General features: G+C 50.3%; 1 protein-coding gene across 1 annotated transcript in view; it reads left to right on the top strand.

Moving 5' to 3' along the window:
- The window catches only part of LOC147108998 (tubulin polyglutamylase TTLL5-like), a 104,971-nt gene extending 90,815 nt beyond the window's left edge, over positions 1 to 14,156 (top strand). Inside the window, exons 10-12 of the mRNA XM_086002543.1 lie at positions 7,164 to 7,265; positions 11,781 to 11,872; positions 13,567 to 14,156. Coding sequence (XP_085858669.1) covers positions 7,164 to 7,265; positions 11,781 to 11,872; positions 13,567 to 13,811 — 439 coding nt within the window. The 3' untranslated portion in view covers positions 13,812 to 14,156. The remainder of the gene's footprint in view (positions 1 to 7,163; positions 7,266 to 11,780; positions 11,873 to 13,566) is intronic.
- Positions 14,157 to 14,367: the final 211 nt, after the last annotated feature.

Here is a 14,367-nt window from a genome sequence, read left to right as displayed (position 1 = left end):
TTTACCACCCCACCAATTTTCGTGTCATCTGCGAACTTACTGATCATACCTTTCACATTCTCATCCAAATCATTTATGTAGATCACAAACAACAAGGGACCCAGCACCGATCCCTGAGGTACCCCACTGGACACAGGCTTCCAGTCACAAAAGCAACCTTCGACCATCACCCTCTGCCTCCTGCCACTCAGCCAATTTAGGATCCAAGGCACCCTGGATCCCATGGGCTCTTACCTTCTTGACCAGTCTCCTATGCAGGACTTTGTCAAAAGCTTTACTGAAGTCCATGTAAACCACATCCACAGCATTTCCCTCATCCACCCCACTAGTCACCCCCTCGAAAAATTCAATCAGATTTGTCAGACATGATTTACCCTTGACAAAGCCATGCTGACTATCCCCGATTAATCCTTGCCTCTCCAAGTGGAGACTAATTTTGTCCCTCAGAATTTTTTCCAATAATTTCCCTACCACAGATGTTAGGCTCACTGGCCTGTAATTCCCTGGTTTATCCCTGCTACCCTTCTTGTATAATGGTACTACATTAGCTGTTCTCCAGTCCTCTGGTACATCCCCTGTGGCCAGAGAGGTTCTGAAAATTTGTGTCAGAGCCCCTGCAATCTCCTCCTTTGCCTCCCACAGCAGCCTGGGATACATCTCGTCCGGGCCTGGGGATTTATCCACTTTTTGGCCTGCTAAAACCGCTAGCACCTCCTCCCTCTCGATGCTAATATGTTCAAGTATGTCACAGTCCCCTTGCCCGATTTCTATGTCTGCATCGTCTTTCTCCATAGTGAACACAGATGCAAAAAATTCATTTAAAACCCCGCCTACATCATCTGGCTCTACACACAGATTGCCACTTTGGTCCCTAATGGGCCCTACCCTTTCCCTGGTTATCCTCTTGCCCTTAATATACTTATAAAACATCTTAGGATTTTCCTTTATTTTGCTCGCCAGTGTTATTTCATGGCCCCTCCTCGCCCTCCTAATTTCTTTTTTAAGTATGCCCCTGCACTTTTTATACTCCTCTAGGGCTTCTTCCGTCTTTAGTCTTTTGTAACTGCCAAAAGCCCCCCTTTTATTTCTAATGCATTTTTGTATATCCCTTGTCATCCAAGGTTCCCTTTGCTTGTTGGTCCCACCCTTGACCTTTACAGGAACATGTTGGCGTTGTACTCTCTCTATTTCCCTTCTGAAAGTCTCCCACTGTTTTGATGTGGATTTTCCTATAAGTAGCTGCTCCCAGTCCACTTTGGCCAGATCCTGCCTTATCATATTAAAATCGGCCTTCCCCCAATTTAGAACCCTTATATCCGGGCCGTCTTTGTCTTTTTCCATGACCACCTTAAATCTCACCGAATTATGGTCACTGTCGCCAAAATGCTCTCCTACTGACACTTCCACCACTTGCCCGGCTACATTCCCCAGAATTAGGTCCAGTACCGCCCCCTCTCTTGTAGGACTTTCTACATGTTGGCTCAAAAAGCTCTCCTGGATGCACTTTAAGAATTCTGCACCCTCTAAGCCTTTCACACTCTGACTATCCCAATTTATATTGGGGAAGTTGAAATCCCCCACTATTATTACCCTATTATTTTCGCACTTCTCTGAGATTTGCCTACATATCTGTTCCTCTATCTCCCCCTGACTGTTTGGGGGCCTATAGTACACTCCCAGCAAAGTGCTTGCCCCCTTTTTGTTTTTAAGTTCTACCCATATGGCCTCATTAGAGGAACCCGCTAATATATCGTCCCTCCTTACAGCAGTAATTGACTCCTTAATTAATATTGCAACACCCCCTCCCCTTTTACACCCCCCTCTGTCTCGCCTGAAGATTCTATACCCCGGAATATTGAGCTGCCAGTCCTGACCCTCAACCATGTCTCCGTGATAGCAACAATATCGTACTCTCATTGTTCAACAACAACTTCAGTTCATCCACCTTATTTGCAAGACTCCTTGCATTAAAATATATGCCTTCCAGCCCTGCCATATTCCCTTTTGCCTACACATATTTGCTCTGCCTTCACAGCTGACTTGTTTTTTCCTCTGTATTTGGCTGTAAATCACCCCCTACTATAGCTCCACTCTGTACCCCATCCCCCTGCCAAGTTAGTTTAAACCCCCCCCAGCAGTGCTAGCAAACCTCCCCGCAAGGATATTGGTTCCCCTCTGGTTCAGGTGTAAACCGTCCGACTTGTACAAGTCCCACCTTTCCCAGAAGCAGACCCAGTGATCCAGGAAACTAAAGCCCTCCCTCCTGCACCATCCCTTTAGCCACGCATTCATCTGTTCTATCTTCCCATTCCTATACTCACTAGCACGTGGCACCGGGAGTAATCCAGAGATTACAACCTTTGAGGTCCTGCTCTTTAATCCTTCACCTAGCTCCCTAAATTCTTGCTGCAGGACCTCATCCCTCTTTTTACCTATGTCGTTGGTACCAATGTGGACCACGACCTCTGGCTGTTCACCCTCCCCCTCCAGAATGCCCTGCAGCCGCTCAGTGATATCCTTGACCCTGGCACCAGGGAGGCAACAAACCATCCTGGATTCACGTCTACGGCCACAGAAACGCCTATCTGTTCCCCTTACTATAGAATCCCCTACCACTATTGCTCTCCCACTCTTTTTCCCCCCTTCCTGGGCAGCAGGAGCACCCCCAGTGCCAGGAAGTTGGCTGCTGCTGCCTTCCCCTGGTGAGTCATCCCCCTCAACAGTATCCAAAGCGGTATACTTGTTTGAGAGGGGAATGGTCACAGGGGTCTCCTGCACTACCTGCCTGCTTCTATTGCTCCGCCTGGTGGTCACCCATTTCCTATCTTCCTGTGCAGCCCTTCCCTGCGGTGTGACCAACTCACTAAACGTGCTATCCACGACCCTCTCAGCATCGTGAATGCTCAACAACCCATCCACCCGCAGCTCCAGCGCCTCAATGCGGTCTGCTAGTAGCTGCAGATGGATGCATTTCCTGCACACGTGGTCATTGGGGCAGTGTCCCTGAATTCCCACATAGAGCAAGAGGAGCACATCACGGGGCTGGGCTCTCCTGGCATGACCTTCCCTTTAATTAATTTAAATTAAATTCACTAACACCAATTAAAGATATCTCTAAGGCGCTTGTATAGTCTACCTACAGTCCCTGCTACACCAGAAAAGACCCTAGTAACTATAAACTACAGAGTTAAAGTTTAAAAAAGAGAAATACTCACCAACCAATCACTTACCTGCTCCCTGGTGACGTCACACACTGATTACTTTTTACCTCTCTCCTCGCTGCTGAGTTGGTGTGCCTCGCTGCCGCCCCGATCTGGTCGGGCCTCTGTCTTCGTGCCGGTTTTTAAGCCGGGCTCCTCATCCGCTGCTGCTCTCCCCCGAACTGGTCGGGCCTCTGTCTTCGCGCCGGTTTTTAAGCCGGGTGATATACCTATCAATTCAGTTGATGAAAAGCGACGAGTTAAGTTAGTAACTATAGGTTTTTATTGGCTAAATAACAGAGCCCACCCTCGGGGGTGATCGGATCCAACAAGGAGGAATACCAGCCAGTCGACCACCTTTATACCTGGGCAAGCAGGCGGAGCCATGGGGCGGAGTCAGCTGTGGTCAGCCCAGGTATAACAGCGTGACAAGAGGTGACCTTGTGTAGTGATACAACAGTGTAAACAGTGATAACCATAGTGTAACGATATAAACAGTGATAACCATAGTGTAACGATAGTGAACGATAAAAGTGGTTTACCACATTCACCCCTTGTTTAGATTTGAGTCCGGCGGGGTGAAGTGTACTACCAGTTCAGGTATGTCAGCCTGTCCGGAGGCCTCGTAAGCCTTTCTGATCGGCGCAGCAGCGGCAGCGGTGATGCAGTATCCGGTGTTAATGCTGGTGTCTGCGTGGTCGGCGAAGGCTCGTGGGGTTCCGGCATGCCGTCTACCTGGGCTGGATTTGGGGGGGTGGTGGGGGGTGACGGTGGTGTCTCAGGGATGCCCGAGGGTGCGAGGTCTCGTAAGGAGACTGTGTCCTCCCGCCCGTCTGGGTATGCCACATAGGCGTACTGGGGGTTGGCGTGCAGGAGGTCCACCCTCTCGACCAGGGGGTCCGTTTTATGGGCCCTCACGTGCTTTCGCAGCAAGACGGGCCCCGGAGAAGTCAGCCATGTTGGTAGCGAGGTTCCCGTAGTCGACTTCCTGGGGAAAACAAACATTCGTTCATGGGGGGTGGCGTTAATGGCAGTGCAAAGCAGTGACCGGATGGAATGCAGCGCTGCCGGGAGGACTTCCTGCCAGCGAGAGGTTGGGAGGCCCTTAGACTTTAAGGCTAAGAGAACGGCCTTCCAGACAGTCGCGTTCTCTCTTTCCACCTGGCCGTTCCCTCGGGGGTTGTAGCTGGTGGTCCTGCTTGCAGCAATACCTCTCACTAGTAGGAACTGGCGAAGTTCCTCGCTCATGAAGGATGAGCCCCGGTCGCTATGTATATAGTTCGGGAACCCGAAGAAGGCGAAGAGGTCGTTCAGGCATTTGATGACCGTGGTACTGGTCATGTCTGGGCAGGGGAAGGCAAAGGGGAAACGGGAGTACTCATCAATAATGTTGAGGAAGTACACATTACGGTCAGAGGACGGGAGGGGCCCCTTAAAATCGATGCTCAAGCGCTCGAAGGGGCGGGTGGCCTTGATCAGGCTTGCTCTGTCCGGCCTAAAGAAATGCGGTTTGCATTCGGCACAGGTTTGGCAGTTCCTGGTCATGGTCCTGACCTCCTCGATGGAGTAGGGCAGGTTGCAGGCCTTAATGAAGTGGTAAAGTCTGGTGACCCCGGGGTGGCAGAGGTCGTTGTGGAGGGTCTGCAGTCTATCAATTTGCGCGTTGGCGCATGTACCTCGTGATAGAGCATCTGGGGGTTCGTTCAGTTTACCAGGCCGGTACAAGATATCATAATCATAGGTGGAGAGCTCGATTCTCCACCTCAAGATCTTGTCGTTCTTGATTTTGCCCCTCAGCTTGTTATTAAACATAAAAGCGACCGAACGCTGGTCGGTGAGGAGGGTAAATCGTTTGCCTGCCTGCCAATAAAATTGATATACCTATCAATTCAGTTCATGAAAAGCGACGAGTTAAGTTAGTAACTATAGGTTTTCATTGGCTAAATAAGAGAGCCCACCCTCGTGGGTGATCGGATCCAACAAGGAGGAATACCAGCCAGTCGACCACCTTTATACCTGGGCAAGCAGGCGGAGCCATGGGGCGGAGTCAGCTGTGGTCAGCCCAGGTATAACAGCGTGACAAGAGGTGACCTTGTGTCGTGATACAACAGTGTAAACAGTGATAACCATAGTGTAACGATATAAACAGTGATAACCATAGTGTAACGATAGTGAACGATAAAAGTGGTTTACCACACCGGGCTCCTCCTCCGCTGCTGCTCTCCCCCGAACTGGTCGGGCCTCTGTCTTCGCGCCGATTTTTAAGCCGGGCTCCTCCTCCGCTGCTGCTCTCCCCCGAACTGGTCGGGCCTCTGTCTTCGCGCCGGTTTTTAAGCCGAGCTCCTCCTCCGCTGCTGCTCTCCCCCGAACTGGTCGGGCCTCTGTCCCCCCTGTATCCGCTCTGTGTGCACCCTGGGTTTCTGTTCTCCTGTATCCGCTCTGTGTGCACCCTGGGTTTCTGTTCTCCTGTATCCGCTCGGTGTGCACCCTGGGTTTCTGTTCTCCTGTATCCGCTCGGTGTGCACCCTGGGTTTCTGTTCTCCTGTATCCGCTCTGTGTGCACCCTGGGTTCCTGTTCTCCTGTATCCGCTCTCTGTGCAGCCTGGGTTTCTGTCCCCCCTGTATCCACTCTGTGTGCACCCTGGGTTTCTGTTCTCCTGTATCTGCACTGTGTGCACCCTGGGTTTCTGTTCCCCTGTATCCACACTGTGTGCACCCTGGGCTTCTGTTCTCCTGTATCTGCATTGTGTGCACCCTGGGCTTCTGTCCCCCCTGTATCCGCACGGTGTGCACCCTGGGTTTCTGTTCTCCTGTATCTGCACTGTGTGCACCCTGGGTTTCTGTTCTCCTGTATCCGCTCTGTGTGCACCCTGGGTTTCTGTTCTCCTGTATCCACACTGTGTGCACCCTGGGTTTCTGTTCTCCTGCGTCCGCTCTGTGTGCACCCTGGGTTTCTGTTCTCCTGTATCCGCTCTGTGTGCACCCTGGGTTTCTGTCCCCCTGTATCCGCTCTGTGTGCACCCTGGGTTTCTGTCCCCCCTGTATCCGCTCGGTGTGCATCCTGGTTTTCTGTCCCCCCTGTATCCGCACTGTGTGCACCCTGGGTTTCTGTTCTCCTGTATCCGCTCTGTGTGCACCCTGGGTTTCTGTTCTCCTGCGTCCGCTCTGTGTGCACCCTGGGTTTCTGTTCTCCTGCGTCCGCTCTGTGTGCACCCTGGGTTTCTGTTCTCCTGTATCCGCTCTGTGTGCACCCTGGGTTTCTGTTCTCCTGTATCCGCACTGTGTGCACCCTGGGTTTCTGTCCCCCCTGTATCCGCACTGTGTGCACCCTGGGTTTCTGTCCCCCCTGTATCCGCTCTGTGTGCACCCTGGGTTTCTGTTCTCCTGTATCCGCTCTGTGTGCACCCTGGGTTTCTGTTCTCCTGTATCCGCACTGTGTGCACTCTGGGTTTCTGTCCCCCCTGTATCCGCTCTGTGTGCACCCTGGGTTTCTGTTCTCCTGTATCCGCTCTGTGTGCACCCTGGGTTTCTGTTTTCCTGTGTCTTTCTCTTATTCTAACACAACTTATTCTGTTTCTGCCCTGAAGATGGGAAAATTAATAATCCCGGTAAGCAGGTGCCGAGGTGCGCTGCCTAGTTTGGTACTGAGCCATACAGGCCAGTACCTGCCCTTTGCAGAGTTAGCTGATCGCAGTCAGTGTAGCAGTTGGAGACCGACAGTTGACCTTGTCTAAACCCTCCATTAGGTTTCAGTCTGTAACCCACTGCAGGCTAGCCTGGGAAGAAAGATTGAAACTGCAAACACTTAGAACCAGGGGAGTAACTTGCTCCTGAATTTTCCACAGTAGCTGGATGAAGACTTTTTGTTGGGAACCAGGCCCTGAGTGGAGAGGGGCGTTTGTGTGTTTCCTACTGCTCCCCAGCATGGGAATGTAACTCCAATCTCTACTTTCTTTTTAATAGGTTTGCTACGGTAAAGTACGACCGTGGAACACGAAACATCAAGAACCAGTTCATGCACCTCACCAACTACAGCATCAACAAGAAAAGCCGCGACTACGTCAGGTAATGTCCAACTCTGTATCTAACCCGTGCTGTACCTGCCCTGGGAGTGTTTGATGGGACAGTGTAGAGGGAGCTTTACTCTGTATCTAACCCGTGCTGTACCTGCCCTGGGAGTGTTTGATGGGACAGTGTAGAGGGAGCTTTACTCTGTATCTAACCCCTGCTGTACCTGCCCTGGGAGTGTTTGATGGGACAGTGTAGAGGGAGCTTTACTCTGTATCTAACCTGTGCTGTATCTGCCCTGGGAGTGTTTGATGGGGACAGTGTAGAGGGAGGTTTACTCTGTATCTAACCCGTGCTGTACCTGCCCTGGGAGTGTTTGATGGGACAGTGTAGAGGGAGCTTTACTCTGTATCTAACCCGTGCTGTACCTGCCCTGGGAGTGTTTGATGGGACAGTGTAGAGGGAGCTTTACTCTGTATCTAACCCGTGCTGTACCTGCCCTGGGAGTGTTTGATGGGACAGTGTAGAGGGAGCTTTACTCTGTATCTAACCTGTGCTGTACCTGCCCTGGGAGTGTCTGATGGGACAGTGCAGAGGGAGCTTTACTCTGTATCTAACCCGTGCTGTACCTGCCCTGGGAGTGTTTGATGGGGACAGTGTAGAGGGAGCTTTACTGTGTATCTAACCCGTGCTGTACCTGCCCTGGGAGTGTTTGATGGGACAGTGTAGAGGGAGCTTTACTCTGTATCTAACCCGTGCTGTACCTGCCCTGGGAGTGTTTGATGGGGACAGTGTAGAGGGAGCTTTACTCTATCTAACCCGTGCTGTACCTGCCCTGGGAGTGTTTGATGGGACAGTGTAGAGGGAGCTTTACTCTGTATCTAACCCGTGCTGTACCTGCCCCGGGAGTGTTTGATGGGACAGTGTAGAGGGAGCTTTACTCTGTATCTAACCCGTGCTGCCCCGGGAGTGTTTGATGGGACAGTGTAGAGGGAGCTTTACTCTGTATCTAACCCGTGCTGTACCTGCCCCGGGAGTGTTTGATGGGACAGTGTAGAGGGAGCTTTACTCTGTATCTAACCCGTGCTGCCCCGGGAGTGTTTAATGGGATAGTGTAGAGGGAGCTTTACTCTGTATCTAACCCGTGCTGTACCTGCCCCGGGAGTGTTTGATGGGACAGTGCAGAGGGAGCTTTACTCTGTATCTAACCCGTGCTGTACCTGCCCCGGGAGTGTTTGATGGGACAGTGTAGAGGGCGCTTTACTCTGTATCTAACCCGTGCTGTACCTGCCCTGGGAGTGTTTGATGGGACAGTGTAGAGGGAGCTTTACTCTGTATCTAACCCGTGCTGTACCTGCCCTGGGAGTGTTTGATGGAGCAGTGTAGAGGGAGCTTTACTCTGTATCGAACCCGTGCTGTACCTGCCCCGGGATTGTTTGATGGGACAGTGTAGAGGGAGCTTTACTCTGTATCTAACCCGTGCTGTACCTGCCCTGGGAGTGTTTGATGGGACAGTGTAGAGGGAGCTTTACTCTGTATCTAACCCGTGCTGTACCTGCCCTGGGAGTGTTTGATGGGACAGTGTAGAGGGAGCTTTACTCTGTATCTAACCCGTGCTGTACCTGCCCTGGGACTGTTTGATGGGACCGTGTAGCGGGAGCTTTACTCTGTATCTAACACGTGCTGTACCTGCCCCGGGAGTGTTTGATGGGACAGTGTAGAGGGAGCTTTACTCTGTATCTAACCCGTGCTGTACCTGCCCTGGGAGTGTTTGACGGGACAGTGTAGAGGGAGCTTTACTCTGTATCTAACCCGTGCTGTACCTGCCCTGGGAGTGTTTGATGGGACAGTGTAGAGGGAGCTTTACTCTGTATCTAACCCGTGCTGTACCTGCCCTGGGAGTGTTTGATGGGACAGTGTAGAGCGAGCTTTACTCTGTATCTAACCCGTGCTGTACCTGTCCTGGGAGTGTTTGATGGGACAGTGTAGAGGGAGCTTTACTCTGTATCTAACCAGTGCTGTACCTGCCCTGGGAGTGTTTGATGGGACAGTGTAGAGGGAGCTTTACTCTGTATCTAACCAGTGCTGCACCTGCCCTGGGAGTGTTTGATGGGACAGTGCAGAGGGAGCTTTACTCTGTATCTAACCCGTGCTGTACCTGCCCTGGGAGTGTTTGATGGGACAGTGTAGAGGGAGCTTTACTCTGTATCTAACCCGTGCTGTACCTGCCCTGGGAGTGTTTGATGGGACAGTGAAGAGGGAGCTTTACTCTGTATCTAACCCGTGCTGTACCTGCCCTGGGAGTGTTTGATGGGACAGTGTAGAGGGAGCTTTACTCTGTATCTAACCCGTGCTGTACCTGCCCTGGGAGTGTTTGATGGGGACAGTGTAGAGGGAGCTTTACTCTATCTAACCCGTGCTGTACCTGCCCTGGGAGTGTTTGATGGGACAGTGTAGAGGGAGCTTTACTCTGTATCTAACCCGTGCTGTACCTGCCCCGGGAGTGTTTGATGGGACAGTGTAGAGGGAGCTTTACTCTGTATCTAACCCGTGCTGTACCTGCCCTGGGAGTGTTTGATGGAACAGTGTAGAGGGAGCTTTACTCTGTATCTAACCCGTGCTGTACCTGCCCTGGGAGTGTTTGATGGGACAGTGTAGAGGGAGCTTTACTCTGTATCTAACCCGTGCTGTACCTGCCCTGGGAGTGTTTGATGGGGACAGTGTAGAGGGAGCTTTACTCTATCTAACCCGTGCTGTACCTGCCCTGGGAGTGTTTGATGGGACAGTGTAGAGGGAGCTTTACTCTGTATCTAACCCGTGCTGTACCTGCCCCGGGAGTGTTTGATGGGACAGTGTAGAGGGAGCTTTACTCTGTATCTAACCCGTGCTGCCCTGGGAGTGTTTGATGGGACAGTGTAGAGGGAGCTTTACTCTGTATCTAACCTGTGGTGTACCTGCCCTGGGAGTATTTGATGCTGACCCTTGTGGCAATAAGTGGAAATTTTTACTTGTAAAATGGCACCAACCAGAGTGATCTCCAGCTGGCGAGTTCTGAGTCATTCATTATATTTGGGATAAAAAGAAACCTTTCATGAAATGAAAATGGCCTGTTTGATAAACCCAATGGAATGTTTTTTAGCGTGGCTTTGATTCTGATTATCTTGAAATCAAGGCTGCACAGAGTAACAGGACCCACATTTATATATGTGAAGGGGAGGAGCTCAGATTTCAAAGTGAAGTGAAGGGTCCATCAATGACCATTATGATAGACATTGCAATTCCAACACATACATTTTGTGGAATGTTTTATTAATTCCATCAGGTTTAAAGTGTTGGTATAATTCCAAATGTCTGCATTGTATAACGCTTTCGGAGATTGATAATAAACAGAAGGAATTCAGGGCAAATTGGGCAATCTCGCTTGGGTGACAACACCCAGCTCTACCTCGCCACCACCTCTCTGGACCCCTCCACTGTCTCTGATTTGTCACGCTACTTGTCAGACATCCAAGATAGAATCATAGAATAGAATAGTACAGCACAGAAGGAGGCCGTTCGGCCCATCGAGTCTGTGCCGGCTCTATCCCGTTAGTCCCACTCCCCACTCTTTCCCCATATCCCTGCAATTTTTTCTCCTAAAGTATTTATCCAATTCCCTTTTGAAGGCTGGTATTGAATCTGCCTCCACCGCCCTATCAGGCAGCGCGTTCCAAATCCAACCACTCGCTGCGTAAAAAATGTTTTTCCTCATGTCGCCTCTGGTTCTTTTGCCAATCACCTTAAATCTGTGTCCTCTGGTTATCGACCCTTCCGCCACTGGAAACAGTTTCTCTTTATTTACTCTGTCTAAACCCTTCATGATTTTAAACACCTCTAGCAAATCTCCTCTTAGCCTTCTCCAACCCCAGCTTCTCCAGTCTGTCCATGTAACTGTAATCCCTCATCCCTGGAACCATTCCAGTAAATCTCTGCTGCACCCTCTCCAAAGCCTTCACATCTTTCCTAAAGTGTGGTGCCCGGAATTGGACACAATACGCCAGCTGGGGCCGAGCCAGTGTTTTATAAACGTTTACCATAACTTCCTGGCTTTTTATAAAGCTTCTGTTTATAAGACCCACCATCCCATGTGCTTTATTAACTGCTTTGTTAACCTGTCCTGCCACCTTCAAAAACACCCCCAGCTCTCTCTGTTCCTGCACCCCCTGTAAAATTGTACCATTTAGTTGGTATTGTCTCTCCTCATTCTCCCTACCAAAATGTATCACCTCACACTTTTCTGCGTTAAATTTCATCTGCCACGTGTCTGCCCATTCCACCAGCCTGTCTATGTCCTCTTGAAGTCTATCACTATCTTCCTCATTGTTTATTACCTACAGAAAGTACTTAAATGGCTGTAAAGGAGCTTTGGGACGTCTTGAGGTCATGAAAGGCGCTATATAAATGCAAATTCTTTCTTGTTTTCCACAGGCCCTGCGTCTCGGTGTGGAGAAATCGCAGTTTGAACAGGGCACACAGTTCCTGACTCTGAGCACTCCACCTAATTGACCCATGTTGTTATTCTGTCATTTCCAGCTGTGATGACCCAGAGGTGGAGGATTACGGGAACAAGTGGAGCATGAGTGCCATGCTACGGTACCTGAAGCAGGAGGGAACCGACACGGCCGGTGAGCCGCGCCTCCTGCAGGGCGCGTCGTCAAGTTACATTGTTTATTGCTATCGGAGCGCTTCAAAAATTCTGGCCCTTTGCTGTCTCCCTGTACATTCCTGCTCGACTCGGGTGGGAAAGGGATCTGACCCTTTACCAAATTCACCCATCCTGTTCTTCAGCCGCAGGGAGGGGGTTGTCCACCTATCGGAGATGGGAGAGATTTTGAATGAAGAAGGCCAAAGCTGTAAACCCTGTCCGAGTAATGACTGTCAGAGGGACTTGAGCTTAGCAGCTGATTGACGGATCCGATCGTGGGCTTGTCCTTTACCGTGGAGCTGTGTGGGCACCACTGCTGGACCAGGTCTGCCCGGCTGATGCTACAAGGCGCCCTCTGAGTTCTGCGCACAACTAAGAAGCTCGGAGAACAAAGCTTTCTGGGCAACACTAACACAAAAGCAAGATACTGCGGATGCTGGAAATCTGAAATAAAAACAGGAAATGCTGGAAATACTCAACAGATCAGGTAGCATCTGTGGAGAGAGAAACAGAGTTAACGTTTCTGGTCGATGACCTTTCATCAGGTTTCTCTCTCCACAGATGCTGCCTGAGCTGCTGAGTATTTCCAGCATTTTCTGTTTTTATTTCTGGGCAACACCCCGGTGGTGCTGGTGGGCAATTCGTTGGGGGGGGGGGTGGGGGGGGTGCAGCCCCACGATGTGGTACCTCAGCAAGGAATGTAAGTTGTAAAGAGGCTTCAAGGGGATATAGACAGGCTAAGTGAGTGGGCAAGAACATGGCAGATGGAATATAATGTGGAGAAATGTGAAGTTATCCACTTTGGTAGGGCAAATAGAAAAGCAGAGTATTTTTTAAATGGTGAGAGATTGGGAAATGTTGGTGTTCAGAGGGACCTGGGTGTCCTTGTACACGAATCACTGAAAGTTAACATGCAGGTACAGCAAGCAATTAGGAAAGCAAATACTGTAGTATGTTGGCCTTTATTACAAGAGGATTTGAGCATAAGGTGAGACCACACCTGGAGTATTGTGTACAGTTTTGGTCTCCTTACCTAAGGAAGGATATACTTGCCATAGAGGGAGTGCAACGAAGATTCACCAGACTGGTTCCTGGGATGGGGGGATTGTCCTATGAGGAGAGATTGAGTAGACTAGGCCTATATTCTCTAGAGTTTAGAAGAATGAGAGGTGATCTCATTGAAACATACAAAATTCTTACAGGGCTTGTCAGGGTAGATGCAGGGAGGATGTTTCCCTTGGCTGTGGAGTCTAGAACCAGGGGTCACAGTCTCAGAATAAGGGGTCGGCCATTTAGGACTGAGATGAGGAGAAATTTCTTCACTCAGAGGGTGGTGAATCTTTGGAATTCTCTACCCCAGAGGGCTGTGGAGGCTCAGTCGTTGAGTATATTCAAGACAGAGATCGATAGATTTTTGGATATTAAGGGAATCAAGGGATATGGGGATAGTGCAGGAAAGTGGAGATGAGGTAGAAGATCAGACACGCTCCTCTTATTGAATGGCGGAGCAGGCTCGAGGGGCCAAATGGCCGACTCCTGCTCCGATTTCTTGTGTTCTTATGTAATGTTTTATCTGGCGCTGCAGTAACCATGTTTGGTGGACGGGGTTGGTGTGTTGTGTAGATTGTGGATTGAGGCTGTTTCCATTGTGTGTCTCCTGTTCCCTCCGTGCAGCTTTAATGGCTCAGATCGAGGACCTCATCATTAAGGCGCTCATTGCGGCGGAGCTTCACATCGCCTCCGCCTCCAAAATGTTTGTGCCCCACAGAGGCAACTGCTTTGGTAAGTTCCAGTTGCTGCTTGAAGTTTGCTTTGTATTGGGTCTTGACTGTCGGTTTGCCCAAGTGTGTGTATATTTGGGGTCTCCAACAGAAGTTCTCAAACTTGTAAGAGTGAAAAGAGCCACAAACCCTGCCTAGTTGTTACTTCATAGAATCCTAGGAGACCATTCGGCCCATCGTGCCTGTGCCGGCTCCCTGACAGAGCTCTCCAATTAGTCCCACTCCCCCGCTCTTTCCCCATTCTCCTGCAATGTTTTCTGTTTTATGTATTTATCCAATTACCTTTTGAAAGTTACTATTGAATCTGCTTCCCCCGTCATAGAATAGTATGTATGGTTACAGCACTGAAGGAGGCTATTCGGCCCATCAAGCCCATGCCGGCTCTCTGCAAGAGCACTTCAGCTCGTCCCACTCCCCCGTCCTTTACCTGTAACCCTGCCAAGTTTTTTTCCTTCAGGCACTTGTCCAACACCCTTGTGAAAGCCACAATTGAATCTGCCTCCACCACCCTCTCAGGCAGTGCATTCCAGATCCTAACCACTCGCTGCGTAAAAAAGTTTTTCCTCACATCGCCTTTGGTTCTTTTGCCGACCACCTTGAATCTGTGTCCTCTGGTTCCCGACCCTTCCCCTTCTGCCTGGTTTCTCTCTATCGACTCTGTCTGGACCCATCATGATTTTGAACACCTCTATCA

The sequence above is a fragment of the Somniosus microcephalus genome, chromosome 12, assembly GCF_052327205.1.
Source record: "Somniosus microcephalus isolate GS21.2 chromosome 12, FLI_Smic_1.0, whole genome shotgun sequence".
In the NCBI taxonomy this organism is placed as follows: Eukaryota; Metazoa; Chordata; class Chondrichthyes; order Squaliformes; family Somniosidae; genus Somniosus; species Somniosus microcephalus.
The sequence above is the reverse complement of the archived record's forward strand: the minus strand, read 5'-3'. Positions and strand labels throughout refer to the sequence as shown.